The 16,926-nt window shown below is 57.0% G+C and overlaps 1 protein-coding gene across 1 annotated transcript in view; it reads right to left on the reverse strand.

Moving 5' to 3' along the window:
* The window catches only part of PRR12 (proline rich 12), a 61,527-nt gene extending 50,592 nt beyond the window's left edge, over positions 1–10,935 (reverse strand). Inside the window, exons 1-6 of the mRNA XM_006898661.1 lie at positions 10,850–10,935; positions 9,199–9,311; positions 8,119–8,280; positions 4,738–8,039; positions 3,665–4,331; positions 1,859–2,310 (exon numbers count right to left, since the gene is read on the reverse strand). Coding sequence (XP_006898723.1) covers positions 1,859–2,310; positions 3,665–4,331; positions 4,738–8,039; positions 8,119–8,280; positions 9,199–9,311; positions 10,850–10,935 — 4,782 coding nt within the window. The remainder of the gene's footprint in view (positions 1–1,858; positions 2,311–3,664; positions 4,332–4,737; positions 8,040–8,118; positions 8,281–9,198; positions 9,312–10,849) is intronic.
* Between the last annotated feature and the right edge of the window lie 5,991 nt (positions 10,936–16,926).

The following is a 16,926-nucleotide window of genomic DNA, read 5'->3' on the forward strand; positions in this document are numbered from 1 at the left end:
AAGCTGGGAGCGGCTCCCCCTAAGCCCCCAGAAGGAACGCTGCTTGGCTGACACCTTAATTCGAATTTCTGGCCTTCTAAACCACAGCACAATACATTTCTGTTCTTTTCAGTTACCCAGTTTGTGGTACATGGTTCTGAAGGTGTAGAAAACGAATACAAATAAATATGCTACATAGACGACTCTGAGTTCTCACCAGCCGCGCACAGATGGAGCTGATCACATCGTACAGTGCTTGGCAGACACAGCTTTCTTCACAAACGGAAGGTCTGTGGCCTCCCCGTATTATCAAGCAAGCCTACTGGCGCCGTGAGCCATCTCGGCCACTCCCACGCTCCTGCACGCTGCAGAGATGCTCAAAGACAGCACAGCTGGTAGATTCGAACTGCCTGCCTTTGGGTTGGCAGTGCAACTCCTTAACAAGAATAGTGTCTCCTCTGCACTTCAGTCTTGGAGTTGTAGCTCCCAGAGACAGAGGTCTGGCGACGCAAGTGGCCGAGTGCTCTCAGCTGCTAACTGCAAGGCTGGCAGTTTGAATCCACCCAATAACTTGAACCATTGTGCTTCCCAGAAAGACTGTTGTGGTTGTTATGTGCCATCGAGATGCCTGAAACTCATAGCAACCGGTGTACAACAGTTCTATCCTGTGCCAATCTCACCATCTCCAACACACCTACCCCCATTACCCCAGTCAGCGAATCAATGCATCTCATCGAGGGTCTTCCTCTCCTGAGCTGTCCCTCCACTCTCCCAAGTATGATGTCCCTCTCCAAGGATTGGTCCCTCCTTACAACATGTCCAAAGTATGTCAGACGAAGCTTCAGAATCCTTGCCTCCAAGGAGCAGCCTGGTTTAACCCTCTCCAGGATAAACCTGTTTATTTTCCTAGCAGTCCGTGGGATATTCAACACTCTTCTCCAACACCACAGCTCAGAGGCATCAATTCTCCTGCTATCCTCCCTAGTCATTGTCCCCCACAAAGATTACAGCCTAGAAAACGGGAGTGCCTCTCACTCTGTAAGGCAGGTGCTGATGAGTTGGAATCAATGACACCCAGGAAGCTAACAGCACACACAGCATCCCCCAATCAACCTGCCAATCATTTTAATCCGTCTCCAGGTAAGACAAACACAGCAGCCAACCAACCACTGAACCTATTCCCGGAGGCTCCATTCTGACTCATAGTGACCCTGCGTGCGCGTCAGAATGGAAGTGAGCGCCACAGGGCTTTCAGCAGCCTGAATTTTGGAAGTGGATCACCAGGCCTTTCTTGCGAGGTGCCTCATTCTCAAAAAAGCCATGCCCTTCAGCTGACCATCACTTAAAACTGTTCCTTGCCACTCAGGGTCTCCGATTCCCAGGCATGTTAAGGACCCTAGAATCAGTTCCAACTCATAGCTACAACAAAAATAAAACCCTAAGGGGAGCTCTGGTGGCCTAGTGGCAAGAAGCTGCACTGCAATCCCACAGGTATGCAGTTCGAATCCACCAGATGCTCTGCTGGAGAAGGAGGGGCAATCTCCTCCTGTACCAGTCAGATTGTATTTGATGGTACACACACAAAATAATAACATTTAAAACAAACAAAACCCTACTCAATCGTGTGGCACCCTCACAGCCACTGCTGAGTTTGGGGCCGTGGCTGCTGCCACTGCAACAATCCACGTTGCCAAGCGTCTTTCTCTTTTTCACCAAGTCATTCATTCAAACACGATGTCCTTCACCAGGGACTGGCCTGTCCTAGTTACACACCCAAGATCATGTACACAGGTACGTTGACATCCATCAGTCAAGTCACTCCAGCCAGCACTCTCTCAGTCCCCAGGTCCCCTCTGCGAGCAGGGGACCCTGGACTCACCTTGAGGGAAGGGATGTCCTCGGCCCGGATGACAAACTCGTCCCGCTCTCGGAAGATGCCCTCCCCGCCGCTCTCGCCGGCTTCCTCGTCCGTCTCCCCGCACACGGCCGCCGTTTCCTGCTTCTTGGCCAGGTGCAGGGGCCGTGCGTCCGGCGGCTCGGGGTCCTCGGGGGACGGGGCGGCGGGCTCCTCGGGAGGGGCAGCAGCTGGTGGAGGTGGTGGTGGTGGCGGCGGCGGAGGCAGCGGGGGCGGGGAAGGCAGGGCTTGTGCGGGTGGCGGCGGCGGAGGTGGTGCAGGTGGAGGTGGCGAGCTGGGTGCGGGGGTCACCAGTGGGGGTGGTGACGGCAGGGCTGGTGGCGGCGGCGGCGGTGGTGGAGGTGGCGGTGGTGGTGGTTGAGGGGTCGGGGCAGGCGGTGGAGTGGGCGGCGGCTTCTCCTCCAGCAGTGGGGGTTCTGGAGACAAGAGAGGTGTCACGGATAGAAACAGAATTGGGGGACCCTTCCTTGGCGCCTCCCTTGACAGCAACACCATCATTTCCTTTACAACTCCACCCTTTGCTCATTGCTAGAGCTATAGAGATACTTCAAGCTGACTGAGTGACTGGCCCCATGCAACCAGGGGACGATTGTCCAGCATAAGGTCAGCGGTTCGAACCTACTCTGCAGGGAGAAAAAAGAACGTGTCCGTCTACTTGTGTGAAAATGATAAATTTAACCCCGAATCCACCGCCATCGAGTGGATTCTGATTCGTGGGGACGATTGGTGTCAGAATTCAACAACTCCACAGGGTTTCTGTGACTTCACGGAAACCTGCGGCCTCATCCTTCATCTCCCTGTAACAGCTAAAACTTGGGATTAATAGCTTTGCTGTATACACTGCACTACCAGGACTCTGTTCTGTAAAGATGAAAGGGTCAGAAAACCTATGGAACAACTGTAAACCCCAAAAACACACCCACTTCCAACGGGTCCACTTTGGCCCATGTCAGCCTGCAAGTCCGAGCAGAACTGAGGCCTCCTCAGGCCTGTCTGCACCTGTATGTCCCTTCTCAACCTGTCCCCTGTGTGACCTCCACCCCGTCTCCATCCTCCAACACCACTGTTCCCTTGATCGAAACAACAAAAATCAACCAAATCTACTCTCTTTTGAGTCAGTAGTGCGGTATTTTGGGGGTTGGTTGGGTTTTTTTTTCTTTTGAGTCACTTTTGACTCAAATCTCATCTCATCAGGCTTCTGAGATTCTAATTCTCTACAGAAAGCGATTCCTCAGCTTTTTCCTGAGGAATGATGGCTGGAGAAGACGTGAACAGCCAACCTTTGGATTAACAGCCCCAATACACAATGAACTATGCCAATAGAGTTTCTTGCACCCCTCATTAAAGCCCTTTGCATCTCCTCCAAGGCCTTCCTCAAGCAATAACACCTGGTCCAGGGTCAAGATTCATAGTCAAGATTCACCCAGTTACTTAAGGCCCTGGCCTAAACCACACTCACAGAGTCTCTGTTTTCCAATTACCCAGTTCTATCCCTTATCTTACATACTCTTCAAAGTCATCCCAGCCTCCATACCCCTCTTAGCTATATATCTTCATAAAGACTGTCTTTTTCCCTTAAAAGTAGATTCATGCTACTGAACTTTCAGTTAACCACACTTTACGTCACGGGCGCTCCGCATGAATAAAAAATGACATCCTTGAACAGTGTACAACCCTGACAACCGTACCAGGCGACCTTGTCTCTGAAAACGAACCTCACTCAAGGCAAATGTCAACGCCCTAGCTGCAACCCCACCTTGTCAACCTCACCTGGTGAACCATTGCCACCAGCACTGTGAAGGCCTGGGAGAGGAGGTGGCCCGGAAACTGCAGCTGCAGGGGCCAAAGGGGGCCCATCTGGGGCAGCGCTGTCCTTGGGCCCGGCGAGAGGAGGGTCATCAAGGGCGGAGATGGCCGAAGAGATGCTTTCTTGCAGGTCCCGGTTCTTGGCCACAGAGTCTTCCTCGTCAGAGGAGAAGGAGGGGAGAGTCTCCAGGTTTCGCTTCAGCTCCTCGTCCAGGCGTTTGCAGGGCGAGGGGCAGCCCAGCCCCAGACCCTCGTTCTCAGCAGCCTCCAGGGCGCCCCCCAGCCCAAAGGCGCCGGCAGGTGGAGGATGTGACATCGCGGGCGTGGCGGGGGGCTGGGGCTGCAGGCCTCGGGTGGGCACCGGGGGTGGCACGCTCTTTGGGGGACTAAGTGGGGGCGTCAGGCCGGCCTGGTACAGCGGCGGGTGGCGCTTTCCTGACTTGAGGAAGTCCAGGAAGGAGGCCATGAAGCCTGACTTCATCTCGGGCTGTTTCTCCTCTACCTCTTTGATCTTGGCCTCGATCTTCTCCCGCGTCAGGCTCGAATCCAGGCTGTTGTGGTCAGCGCCTGCCACGCCATCAGCCGAGGAGGCACCCAGGCCCTCGCCTGCCTTGGGCACGGACAGCTTGATCTAAAATAAAAGTGGTTGGCTGTCAGGGCTCTGATACCAGACTGGGGGGTCAGGCTCAAGCCCTTTTCCCACTAGGACCCAAGAGTCCAGACTCATGTGGGTGTCCCACCCACCTCGGACCCCACAGGGTCCCCAGCCTCCGGGTCCTTTGGAACAAGAATCCAGATTCCTCGGTCCCTTCTCCCTCAGACCTCACAGCTTGGGTGTCTAGATTCCTCCTGCTTCAGACCACAGACACCTCAGCCCTTTCTCCCTCAAACCAGCAATCTTGGTCCATCTCATCTCTCTTCTCTCCTACTCCTGGGTTGGGGGGTCCCAGCCCTCTCCTCCCTCAGATTTGCAGCCCTGACTGCCTCCTACCCGAGTCCCGTTAGACCTTCAGGACTCAGCCTTTCCACTTTCTCACCTTAAGTGGCTTCAGGGGCTCCAGCCGGTTCGCCCCCACCTCCTCGGCCTTCCTGCCCCGGCCTCGGCCTCGGCCCCGGGGTTTCTTGGCCCCATCGGTGGGCGTGGATGCAGAGGCCGGTCCCACCGTGCTGGGGGCCTCGAGGGGGCGGATGCGGGGTCTCCCACGAGGCCGGGGTGGCCCATCGCGCTTGGCCTTGGTGGGCTTGCGGCCTCGGCGGCGGGGACCATCGGGGCCAGGGTTGGGCGGGCAGAAGTCGATGTCCCCGAGCGGCGAGAGGGCTGGGCGGGAGCGGCAGCTGGACACGAGGTCGGGCAGGCGGCGGGGATTCAGGCGGATGTCCGCGGGCACGTCGGCCTTGTCTTCATCGGCCTCGAACTCATATTCCTGTGCGTAGAGCTTCTTGGGGGTCTGGAAGGGAGGGTCCCGGCGGCGCAGCAGGTGGAAGGAGGACGTCTTCAGCAGCTTCTTTGGCTTGGTGGAGCAGAAGATGGGCGAGGTCAGGCCGCCTTTGGGTTCGGAGGTGGGCGGCGGGGGTGGCGGTGGCGGCGGCGGCGGCGGTGCAGCCTGGTGGGGCCCACTCTGGATGAGACCCAGGGGCTCAGCGTTGACCGTGGAGGGCAGCTCCGGGGGCTTGTCCAGGCCCAGCCCCGGCGTCTCAGGGCCACCTCCAGAACCCCGACTTGAGCAATAGGGCCCGTAGGGGTCATAGGCTGGAGGACCTGGCGGAGGCCCAGCGCCTGTCTTGGGGTCACTGTCATCCTCGGGGGGCCCGGCTTTGCCGTAGTCGTCAGCTGCGCCTCCCCCGAACATCTCCTCCATGGTGGGGAAGAAGCTCCGCTCCTCGTCCTGAAGCAGCGAGTCCGGGAAGCAGATGGAGGTGAGGGGCACAAAGCGGGGCGCCTTGGGGCCTTGCGGGCTGGGGCTCCGATAGGCGCCTGCTGGGTCCTTCCCCTCTGCGTTTGGGGGGCCCACGCCGGTGTCACCGGGGCCCGGAGGCAGTGGTTCCAGGGCCCCCAGCAGTTCTTGCATGGTCCCTGGGGGGTCCAGGCCCTCCTCGGGGCGCAGGCGCGGGCTGGGGGCGGCACCTTCCAGGCCGTGGCCGCGGAGATGGGCTTCCAGCTGGAGGGGAATGGGGGGCGGGGGTGGGGGCGGCGGAGGCTGGGGGGCTCCATCCCGGGCGGCTGTCTCGAGGAGGTGGACGCCAACTTTGGGGGCACCAGGAGAGGGGCTGGGGGCATGGCTGAGGACCGACGGCAGCAGCTGGGGTGGAGGCGGAGGCAGCACCAGTGGAAGGTCGGGACCCCCGGCTTCCAAGAGGAGGCCGTGGGGTGTAGGCTGAGCGGGCTGGCCCGAGGATGGTGGAGGAGGTGGACTCTTTTGCAGGAACGCCCCCAGCTCCTTGGCACCAGCCCCGTAGTGGACCACAGATGTGGCCAAGCCCTCTGGGGTCTCACCACCCCGCTCTGGCCCTTTCTTCTTCTCTTTCAGCCGCCCCAGGCCCAGCTCCAGGGCGGCTGTTGCTCCCTCATCCAGGCTTGCACTGGTGCGGATGACACTCTGTAGGTGGTACCGCTGGGGGTCTTCCTTGGCTAGCTCGTAGGGTGTGCCCGGAGGGCCCCCAGCCCCGCCACCCCCCCCAAGTCCCTTGGAGGCATCTGCTGGCCCGTCCTCGCCCACCAAGCCGTCTGCCCCTGAGGTCCGAGGGGGGCTGGGAGCCTGCAGGAGGTGCTGGATCAGAAACTCCTCATCTTCTGTGCGCTCGGCTGGTGGCCCTCCAGGGCCCGCCAGCAGCTCGGAGCCGTCTCCCTTGCCCTTGTAGCCACCTGCTCCAGCCGCATAGGTACCAGCTCCCGGGGGCGCCAGGAACGGGGCCGAGGCCAGCACTGAGCTCAGGTACTTGCCGGGAGCTCCAGGAGAGGCGACTCCAGGCGGGCGGCCGGTGGCAGGCGGTGACTGCAGTGGCCGAATGATGTGAGATGGGCTGGCTTCGCCGCCCCCGCCCAGGGAGCTGGGGCCCCAGCCACCTCCGTGGCCGGAGAGTGCCGGCGAGTGGCCGGTGCTGTAGCTGAGTGAGGGGCTGGCGGTGGGCAGGCCCTGAGAGTGGGCAGCTGGCCCTGGGTACGGCTCACCCTGCACACCATAGAGCTGCCCTTGTAGCTGGTCCGGAGAATAGCTCTGACATGTGGCCAGGCCAGTAGGAGGGGGGCCGCTGGGGGGCTGTTGGGGACCCCCAGAATAGCTGGGGCCTTTGCTCAAGTCCTGTGCCTGCCCCCCTCCAAACCCTTGCCCATAGGCCTGGGGTCCCAAAAGCCCTTGAGGCTGACCAGGGGAGTATGCCTGGCCCCCGGCTCCGCCAGCCCCAGAGGCTTTCCCAGAGGCATAGGCAGCTGCTGGTCCCCCTAAACTCTGGCATTTGGGTGTGGCAGTTGAGCGGGGCGGTGGGGGCCTAGTGGCCCCCCCTGCAGCTGCTCCATAAGCTCCTTTGCCTGTCTTATAACCGGGAGACTGGATGATGGGGCGGTAACCCCCACCACCAGCCCCGGCACCACCTCCCCCCGCCGCCTCTGGACCAGTGGCCCGGCCCGATGCCGCAGCCGTGGCTCCACTTGGTCCAGCCTTGCTCGGCTCACCAGCTCCTGGGGAGGGCTCCCCACCACCCAGGGGGCTGCAGGCCAGGTTGGCCCGGTGCCCCATAGAAGGGTAGCTACCACCACAGCTCAGGTAATGCTGGAGGGCGTGAGCTGGTGGTGGGGGCGGTGGGGGCTGGGCACTGGCTGGCCTCTGGTAGTGCTTGATGACAGTGTCCTGGCGGGGCAGGGCCCGTTCAGGCGGCGGCGGACCAGGAGCAGCACCCGAGAAGTTGTAGAGCTGTGGGGAGGACTGCTCGGCAGCAGCTGCCGCAGCAGAAGAGGAAGCCAGCAAGTTGAACTGAGTGGGGAGGTGGCGGGGAGGTGGCGGTGGGTCTGGGGGACCAGGGCGGTAAGGGGGTGTCTGGGCTGGGCCAAGACCAGCCGGACCAAGGACACCACCCCCTGCCAGGCGCTCAAAGCCCAGTGAGGAGGGCACTGTGGGTGCCTGTGAGGGCTTTAGGTGTAACACATCATGAGGAGACAAGAGACCATTAGCAGGTGGGCTGAATGGGGGATCCTGGAGGCTCAGGGATGAGGGCACTGGGAAGGGACGGCTGCCAAAGGAAGCCGGGTGCTGGTAGGCCGACAGGGCAGAGGAAGACGGAAAGGTGCTGGAACCTGGCAGGGCACCCGAGATGAAGAGCTCCGTAGGGCCTGGCGTGTGCATGGCTGAGGAAGAGACCATAGGTCAGAGTGGACCACAAGCCAATACCATCCCTGCCCTTCTGTGCTGCTAACTGTGGCTTACCTGTTTGCCAGGAAGGACTGCGGAACTGGGAGAGGAGAGACGAAGCAGAGGGACCAGGCTGGGGCCCCCGAGACTCCAGGGCGGAGATGAGGTTCATGACGGAGGCGTCGGGCCCAGCTGAGCCCGCGTGGTGAAGGCCAGTGTCAAAGAGTCCAGAGAGGCCTGGCCAAGGACACACAGAGAGCAGTCAGTTAGGTGGAGGGGCTAGCAGAGTGCAGGAGAAAAGAAAAAAGGGAAAAGGATTCTAGGGAAGGAAAAAAGGGAAAACAACAGAAAGTGGGCAAAACCAAGATTTGAGAATTCAGTCAGGGAATTCTGAGGGTGAGAATAAGGCAAGTCGGGAGAAAACCAATAAAAGGCAAGGAGCCCAGGTGGGAAGAGCAGTTAAAAACAAAGATCGGAAAAGTAAAAGGAACAGGGGTCAAAAAGGACGCGGTCAGCCTCAAGGTTTGAGGACAGACTAAGTAATTTGGGCAATGTCCACGAGGAAGCGATAATATGTAATAACTGAAAGAAGCAGAGTTTATAAAAAGCTGATTCAAGGTGAGAGGATCTAAACAATTAAATAAGTACAACAAGGCCGTCAAGGATCACACCGGGCCGCATTGGATCAGTAGGGGGAAAAACCCAAAAGAACAGACCCAATTAGAATCACTGCGGGAACAACCAAGAAGAGAAACAACAGACAATTTCTCCAAAACACGAGCAGGAATACAATCGATCAGAAAGAAAGGGCATTAGGAAGAAAGAACTCAGAGGATCAAGGAATCACGGCCTGGGGAAATCCAGAGGGATGGGATTGGGCTGGGTTGAATGGAGGAAGAAGGGCCTGGAAAGGAAGGTGGGATTTGAGGGGTTGATGGGACAGAGCCAATTGGAGCAAGAGGGGCGGGGCCGGAGCAGAGGCCGACGAATCCAGCCTGAAATTAACCAGCCTCGGAGGCAACCAATCAGAGGAGAGACAGCAAGGGGCGGGGCAGGACGTGGCGAACAACCAACCAGGAGGGGCGGAACTTTCAGCAGCCAACCAACTGCTTCGGAGGGCGGACCAGGCTGAGCGGGGAGGGCCAGGGGCCATACCTGCAGGGTGGTGGTTGGTGGCATAGCTTTGCAGTGGGTGGGGGGCCGCGTAGGCCTGGCGGTGTAAGATGTCCGTCTCGGGGTGCGAGGTCCTGGAGCTGCCATAGACCAAGCTGAAGGGGGAACAGAGGAGATGTCAGGGTGCCTTCTTGAGCTCTCAAAGAAGGGAGATCAGGAAATTCCCCCAAGGCGCTGGGGAGGAACCTCCCGATTGATTGGGGGTTATCCAAGGGACCCTTGGGTCTGTGGGGTCAAAAGACTGGAGAAATGAAGCCCTCAGCCAAAAAGAGACGAAAATGCCCCCCCCCCCAGCTCCTGAGCCCAGTAGATATGGCGCCATAATTTCACGTTTACAAACTGATGTGCGCAGAGGCGAAATAAACACGAGAGGTTCAGAGGAAGTACCTTGAGTTTTTAAAATAAGGCGTGGACATCCTCGTTGGCTCTGGGTCTCCCGCTTTCTGCCCCCCAGGCCAACCCCTGAGGTCACATGGACGCCCCCTCTTCTACAGACACGTGGGACATGCAGGCCCTGAGTCTTATGGGGTATTGGAAAACGAGTCGAAGCTAGGGGCAGAGTGTTCCCAAAACCAGTAGAGGGGGGGAGGTGGGAAAGGACCAGGAAAAAGTAGCTGGTACGTGTGCAAACTTGAACACCGATCATCCCCTTTGGGGTTCAGGTTCAATGCAGGGGCCCAGGCAAAGCCTGGCGTGTGTGTGAGTGAACGTGTATCCAACTCACTCGTGGGGAAAATAATCAAGTGAGGAATTCCACACAAAGTCCTGATACACGTGAGGTCATGGGTAGCCCTGCTGGACATTCCAGGTGTATGTTGGGGGAGGCGGGGACAGGTGAAGCGCGAGGGCGCGACACAAAACAGCGGGAAAGGGGGAGATCGGCAAGTGAACAGACCATCAACCACGCACGCACGCACGCACGGGACCGTGCTCATACACACATATACACACACACACCGGGAAACACCCCACACTTCCAAGGAAAACAGGCCCAATCCGTGAGCTACACTCAGGAGGTCAAACACTCCACTCCGGGCCTCTAGAGGTGGGGGAGTAGAAGGGGGCGTGTCCTCGATGCTGGACCCCCCCTTATGCATACACAGAACCCCAGCTTAGAAAGGGGGCGGGGCCCTGCGCCCACTCTGCGCGCGGAATTTCTTGGGGGGGCGGCGAGTCTCGCGGCCTCGAGTAGTCACGGAACAATAGGACCCAGGCGGGGGGCGCGCGCCCCCCAGCTCTGCGTTCTAATTCTCCTCTCCTTCCCATTTATGCAAGAGGCTGAGGTGCAAAGCGGGAGAGGATAGCTAGTCCGGAATCGAAGGATTATGGGGGGGGGGGGAAGTCCAGGCCTCGCCGGGCCAGTCCCTCCCACCTTCCCAAGGCCTTCCCGTACCCAAATTGTTTTGCACCTCCTTTTCCCCCGCTGCATTGCCCCCTGTGCATAGCCGAAGAGGTGCCGGCAGAGTTTGCAATTTGCAAACTGGTGCGGCGGCGTTGTTGCAAAGCGAGGAAGGCCGCTCCCTTGCAAGCCGGAGGGGAGTTTACGATGCACGCGTCGCCGGGCGGGCCCGGCCCGGCCTGGCTGGGCCCCCACCCCTTGGCCCCTTCCTCCAGGCCACCAGTGACTCCTTACCTAGCTTTCGCTGACCTCTCGTAACTCCATCCCGCCCCGGCGCCGAGCGGGTCCCCGAAGCCGGCGCTGGGGTAGTTCCTGTCCATGAATTGGCCGCGGTGGAAATTGGGGGGAGGGGGAGGGAGGGAGGGAGGGAGGGGGCGCGCGCGCGCTCTCCTCCGCCGCCGCTCCCTCCGCTGCTTTTTTCCCCCCTTCTCTCTCTCTCTCTCTCTCTTTTTCTTTGCAGCCGCCGAAGGCCCGGGAAGGCCCCGGGCGGGGGAGGGAGGGGACTGGGGCGGAGGGGCGGGCGAAGGAGGGGGTGCAGCCGCCGAGCCAAGGAGGGGGGAAGGGGGGTTCCCCCTGGAGGAGGGAAAGGGGGGGAGGAGGGACCCCGCTGTCTCCGCCTTTGCCCAGGCGCTTGCAAGAGAGAAGGGGGGGCGCACGCTCGGGAGGGGGCGTCCCGGGCGGCCCCCGGGGTGGGTGCGGGCGTTGGGTGCTCGCTCTCTCGCCGCCGCCGCTGCCGCCTCCTCCTCCTCTGCGCTCACGGTGCAGCCATCTTTGCACAAGGCGGCTGGGGGAGGGGGGAGGGGAAGGGGGGGCGGGCGGCGGGGTGTCTGGCTGCGCTCCGCTTCCTCCCACAATCCCGTGCAAAAGAGAAAAAAAAGAGAGAGAGAGAGAGAGAAGGGAGCAAGCAGGGCCTGGGGGTGTAGGGCGCTGCGTTTGCACAGAAAACCAGCTCGGCCGCGCGCAGACGCGCCTGGGAACTCGGTTCAGTTCATCGGATCTTTATTTCTTTCGCATTGTTTCAGTCTTTTGGAGGTCTGCTTTTTCATATAGTTTTTTATTTAGAGGAACAGCTCAAATTCAGTCACTGCAGATGCAATGCGAGGCTGCCCCAATGAGCACTCTTGCAATCTGTCCCCCCACCCTCTCTTTCCCTGGATTTTAAGCGCCCCAGTGCATTCGCGGGGAGCGCACGAAGACACGCGTGTGCATGCACGGGGCTCTGCATGTGCGAGGCCCGTGGCGTTGCAGGGCGATGGCTGGGTCACATTTGCTCACACACGAGTCCGCAGAACCGGTCCGTGCGTACAAGTCCTGGTTCCCACGCGCGAGTGCCTGCTCCAAGGGCGGGGCTGGTGGGTGCCGGGGATCAGAAGAGTGAGGGGGCTTGCTGAGACCCGTGAACACACTGGAAATGCATGTGCCAGTTCGTGTTAGAAACTCGTGTGCCCACAGGGTAGGCCTCAGGCCGGAAGACCCTTACTCCCAGGCGCACCATGCTCTTTCTCTCAGTTGAGGTGTCAGAGGCCTAAAGGCTTCCAGAGTCCGGTAATCAGGTAGTTTGTGGGAATTCGGGCTCCAAAACTGTTCTTCAGTGAGGAGACCGCCTGAGGCTGCGAGGGGAGGGGCACCATGGAGAGTCAAAGAAAAGACCCGGCTCTTTCTCCCCAACCACCACCCTACGGCCAAGACCACTCGGACCTGCTCTCAACCAATGGGCACAAGTCCCACCCTCCTATAATATTCCACACATACAACGCGAGGCCACGCCCCTAGACGAGTGCATCGATCCCGCCCCCGAGCCCCAAGCCCCGCCCCAGACAACAAGCTCAACGTTCCAAGTCCCGCCCAGGAGCGCATGCCCCACCTCCCACATTGCCGTCTCTCTAAGCCCCGCCCCCAGGCAGAGGCCCCGCCCAGTACCTGGTGTAAGGAGGTGGAGGTGCGTCGTGCATCCCAGAGGCCTCCAGGGCTTGCTCGTAAGTGGGGAGTCCTGGGGGTAGCGGTGGAGGCAGGGGCGTCTCTGAGCTCGGGGGACTCAGAGGGGTAATGAGCCCAGTTCTGGGAATGGAGAAGGCACACAGAGGGTATATGTCTCAGAATAGACTTGGGGACATGAGAAAAGGATTTAAGGAGAGACTGCGAAGATGGCAAGAGGCCAGAGGCAGCAAAGGAAGGTCATCTTCCACTCAGCGTCACAGAAAAGCTGCTCGAAGGGGCAGACAGACCTTTGTATCAGATCAGATCCCAGCAAAGTGACAGAGAAAGACACACACATACAAAAAAGGAAAGACACACAAACATAAATCAGCAGACAGGGAGAAGTAGTAAAACAACCCATAGATAGTCTTGTAAATTTCCTTAGTTCTCCACTCTCTAGAGACCCTTCAGACTCCCACCTATTTCTGAGATTGACGTTTGTACACTCTCTTTGGCCCTACCACTGAGAGGGACCCAGCAACATGCTCTACACACAAACTCATTTAACCTACAAGCCACAACAAAACCCATACACTCGCCAGGAGTGTGGCCACCCCACCCCCCACCATGTGCAGAGCCAGCCCCTCCAGGTAGTTCTTGAAAAGCACCTCTGGGTGAGTTCGAACCTACAACCTTTAGTTAGTAGTTGGGAACGTCACCATCTCTCTCTTTCACACACACACACACACACACACACACACACACACACACACACACGGAGGGCTAAGTAGTATCAATATCACCAAAAAGAACATCTACAGCACAATTAATAAAAAAAAACAAAAACAAAAGAGCATGGCATCAAGTAAATTCCAGCTCACACATCCCCAGGTTACAGTGCTCCAGAAGACAGAGACTAGTCTGTTCCAGAAAGTGTTGTAGACTGTGATACTTATGGAATGAGATCATCAGGTCAGTACTCATAGTGTTGCTATGACCGCCAACCTTTTAGCAACTAGTTGAAGGAAAACTTTTCATTCCCATTACTTAGGGACCTGGAGAGGGCACTGGCCACAAGCTGCGTCACTAAACCCAAGGCTGCCCATCTCTGGTGGTTTGAATGCACCAGCCAGTGGCCCTGGGGGGGTGGAGGGGGTGGAAAAGGCAGATAATCTCCCATTGCTACTCACACTTCAGATATCTGATAGAGGGTCACTGTGGGTCAGGACCAACTCAACAGTGGTGAGTCTGAGTAACAGATGTGTTGCTATTTGTGTGCCATCAAGTCAATCTGACTCATAGTGACCTTACTGGACAGAGTAGGGCTGCCCCATACGATTTCCAAGCTGTTTAATTATTTGCCGGAGCAGATGGTCTGGTCTCTCCTCCACAGAACCACTGGTGCATCCAAACCTCTGGCCTGTTGGTTTGCAGCAAAATGCTCAAACATTGAGCTTGAGAATAAAAATATGCAATAAATGCCATGACTATCGAGTTGATTCCAACTAACAGCAACCCTCCCCTGGACTTCGGAGGCTGTAAATCTTTATAGGAACAGACTGTCCAGTTTCTTCCCATGGATCTGTTGGTGGATTCAAACTACTGACCTTTTGATTAGCAGCTTGATACTTAATGAACTATATCCGGCTATCACCTACCGCCGTCAAGTGGATTCCAATTACTAGGACCCTCCATTGGGTTTCTGAGGTTGTGAATCTTTATTGAAGGGGACTGCCTCTCTTTCTCCTTCAGAGCCACTGATGAACTTGAACTCCCAACCTCAGGGCTGGCAGTCCAACACATAAGATGCTACACCACCACGGCTATTTTTCTGGGCTATACTTACGGTTTTTTAAAAGCGTATTTGTGATATATCAGATATAGACAGACAGCCTACACATAAAACAGTGACAGACAGACAACCATAGACACCACAAGCTGTGACTCACCATCCACTCGTCTTTCTCCTCAGATGTTGCATCAGTGACCAAAATGAACGTGGACACCCCCAGTCCTTGCCCCATGCTCCATTGAGACCCTTCTTCCCTCCACAGCAGACCCTGCTATCCACCCCTCAGCCCTGACCCAACCTCCCTGAGACCCCCCCTTACTCTTGGGGACTGGACTGCCGGCCTCGGACTCGGCCTCGGCGGTAGTGGAGGTACCAGAAGGCCCCCAGGCCAGCCAGGGCGATGAGGAGGATCCCAGATGTCAGCCCCACCACCAGGCCTGCGACGTCCACTTGTCTACGCCCTGTGAGGGAAAGCCACTGCCTGAAGGCGCTCCCTCCCACCCCACAGCCAGCATTCCTGCTCCCCGCCTGTCCCCAGTATGAGGTCTCTGGTGGGTCTGCAGAGTAAGCACTGGGTTGCTACCTCAAAAGTCAGAGGTTCAAATTCACCAGCTGCTTCTTGAGAGAACAATGAGGTAAATCTGCTTCCTTGAAACTTTCTAGCCTTGGAAACCCCAGGTGCAGTTCTGCTCTGTCCTACAAGGCGGCCATGAATCAGAATCAACTGGACATCCCAGGAGCTAGTTCCCGCCATCTCCCCAGGCGGGGTGGTGAGGCCAGGATGAGCCAGGCTGCTTCTCAGCCTGGGGATCACAGGCAACTCGCCTCACTTACTCCTGAATCCCCCAGTCCTGCTCTGTGAAAGGGAACCGGAAATACAGACTTCCTCCCCAGACCAAAACTCAATCACACTCACTACGAGGGAGGGAGTGCATTCCAACTCATAGCGACCCACAGGACAAAGGAGGACTGCCCCCATTAACGTCCCTGAGGTTGCAAATCTTTGCAGGAGCAAGAAATAAAACAAGGACACATTTAAAAAGAGAAAGAAACATCTCCAGGAACAAGACTGCCACATCTTTCTCCTGAGGAGAGACTGGTGGGCTTGAACTGCCAACCTTGTGGTTAGCATCTAAACATTCGCTCCACTGTGCCACCAGGGCTCCATGGGACACCCTGATACTAAAAGGCAGTATTTATTATTTATAAGCAGCTAGAATTCAGTGCAGGGTCCTGTGTTTTGCAGACCTGCCTGCAGACCCTGGATCGCACGCCTGTTATCAACCAGCACCATTGTGGAGAGCAAGGTCTGAACTCTCCAGAAAGAGCAGAATTGGGCGAAGCATCATCTTCTGCATTTCCCAGAGCGCTGGGGAAAGTCTATTTATAAAAGGAAGAAAGTGGGAGCTCTGGTGGCCTAGTGGCAAGAAGCTGCTCTGCAATCTCAAAGATGCGCGGTTCAAATCTACCAGATGCTCTATTAGAGAAGGAGGGAAAATCTCTTCCTGTGCCAGTTGGATCTGATTTGACAGTACACAACAAGGGGGGGAAATAACTAATCAAATAAAAATAAAAAATTTTTAAGAAGGTGATGGTGGCTAGCGTCCTGTCATTAGGTGCTGTTAATTCTTTGACCTAGAGGGATTCCACACGACAGAACAGAACAGTCTTAGCAAAAACCCTTGCTGATGGCCACCGTGTTGGTTCCAACTCATAGCTCATAACGACCCTCCGTCAGAGTTCCAAAGCTATAAATTGTATGGGAGGAGGTTGACGATCTTTCTCTCCCTTAGAACCGCTAGTGGATTTGAACTGCTGGAGATGCACACACAGCCTTTGGATTAACCTGCGCTACTCAAGATGGACTTTGCTTCCAGAGCACCCTTAATGGGTGGTCAAGTGGTTAACCACCTCATTGCCAGTCAAAAGGTCAGTCATTCGAATCCACCAGCTGTCCCATGGAAGGCAGATGTGGAAATTTGCTTCCATCAACATAACAGTCTTGGAAACCCTTTGGGCAGTTCTGCTCTCTTCCAGAGGGTCACTGTGTGTCTGAATCAATTTGAGGGTCATGCTCCTGGATTTGATGGCTTGATCTCTTCTCCTGCAGAGCTGCTGAGTGGATCCGAACCACTAGCTTTTGAGTTATCAACGGTCTGCCTAGCTGTGACAACCTCAGGACTCTTCAGAAGAGCTTAGAACAGAAACCAAAATGAGTTCTCAGGCAGACCCATAGCTCCCCGACAGAGCAGAGCAGAACTGCCTCATAGGGTTCTCAAGACTGCTAGGATTGCTTCTCAACGCTCGGTGGGTTCAAACTGGCCTTTTAGTTGGTAGATGAGCACTTAAACATTGTTACTTGTCGTTAGGGGCTCTGGAATTGTCTCTGATGGATAGTGCCGTGAACCAGGTCAAAGCCCTGCCTATTCCCAGGTCACCCTGATAGCCTCTGTCAAGCTTAAGCTCTTGTATTGGTCACTTTGTCAGTCCACTTCACTGAGGGTCTTCCTCTTTTTCTGCAGACCCTCTACTTTTCCAAACGTAACATCTTTCTTCAGGGATTTAAGCACTATGAACCCAAAAGAACAGATCACTCCAGAGA

Source organism: Elephantulus edwardii, unplaced genomic scaffold (assembly GCF_000299155.1).
Source record: "Elephantulus edwardii isolate Elephantulus edwardi_28Jun2011 unplaced genomic scaffold, EleEdw1.0 scaffold00236, whole genome shotgun sequence".
NCBI lineage: Eukaryota > Metazoa > Chordata > Mammalia > Macroscelidea > Macroscelididae > Elephantulus > Elephantulus edwardii.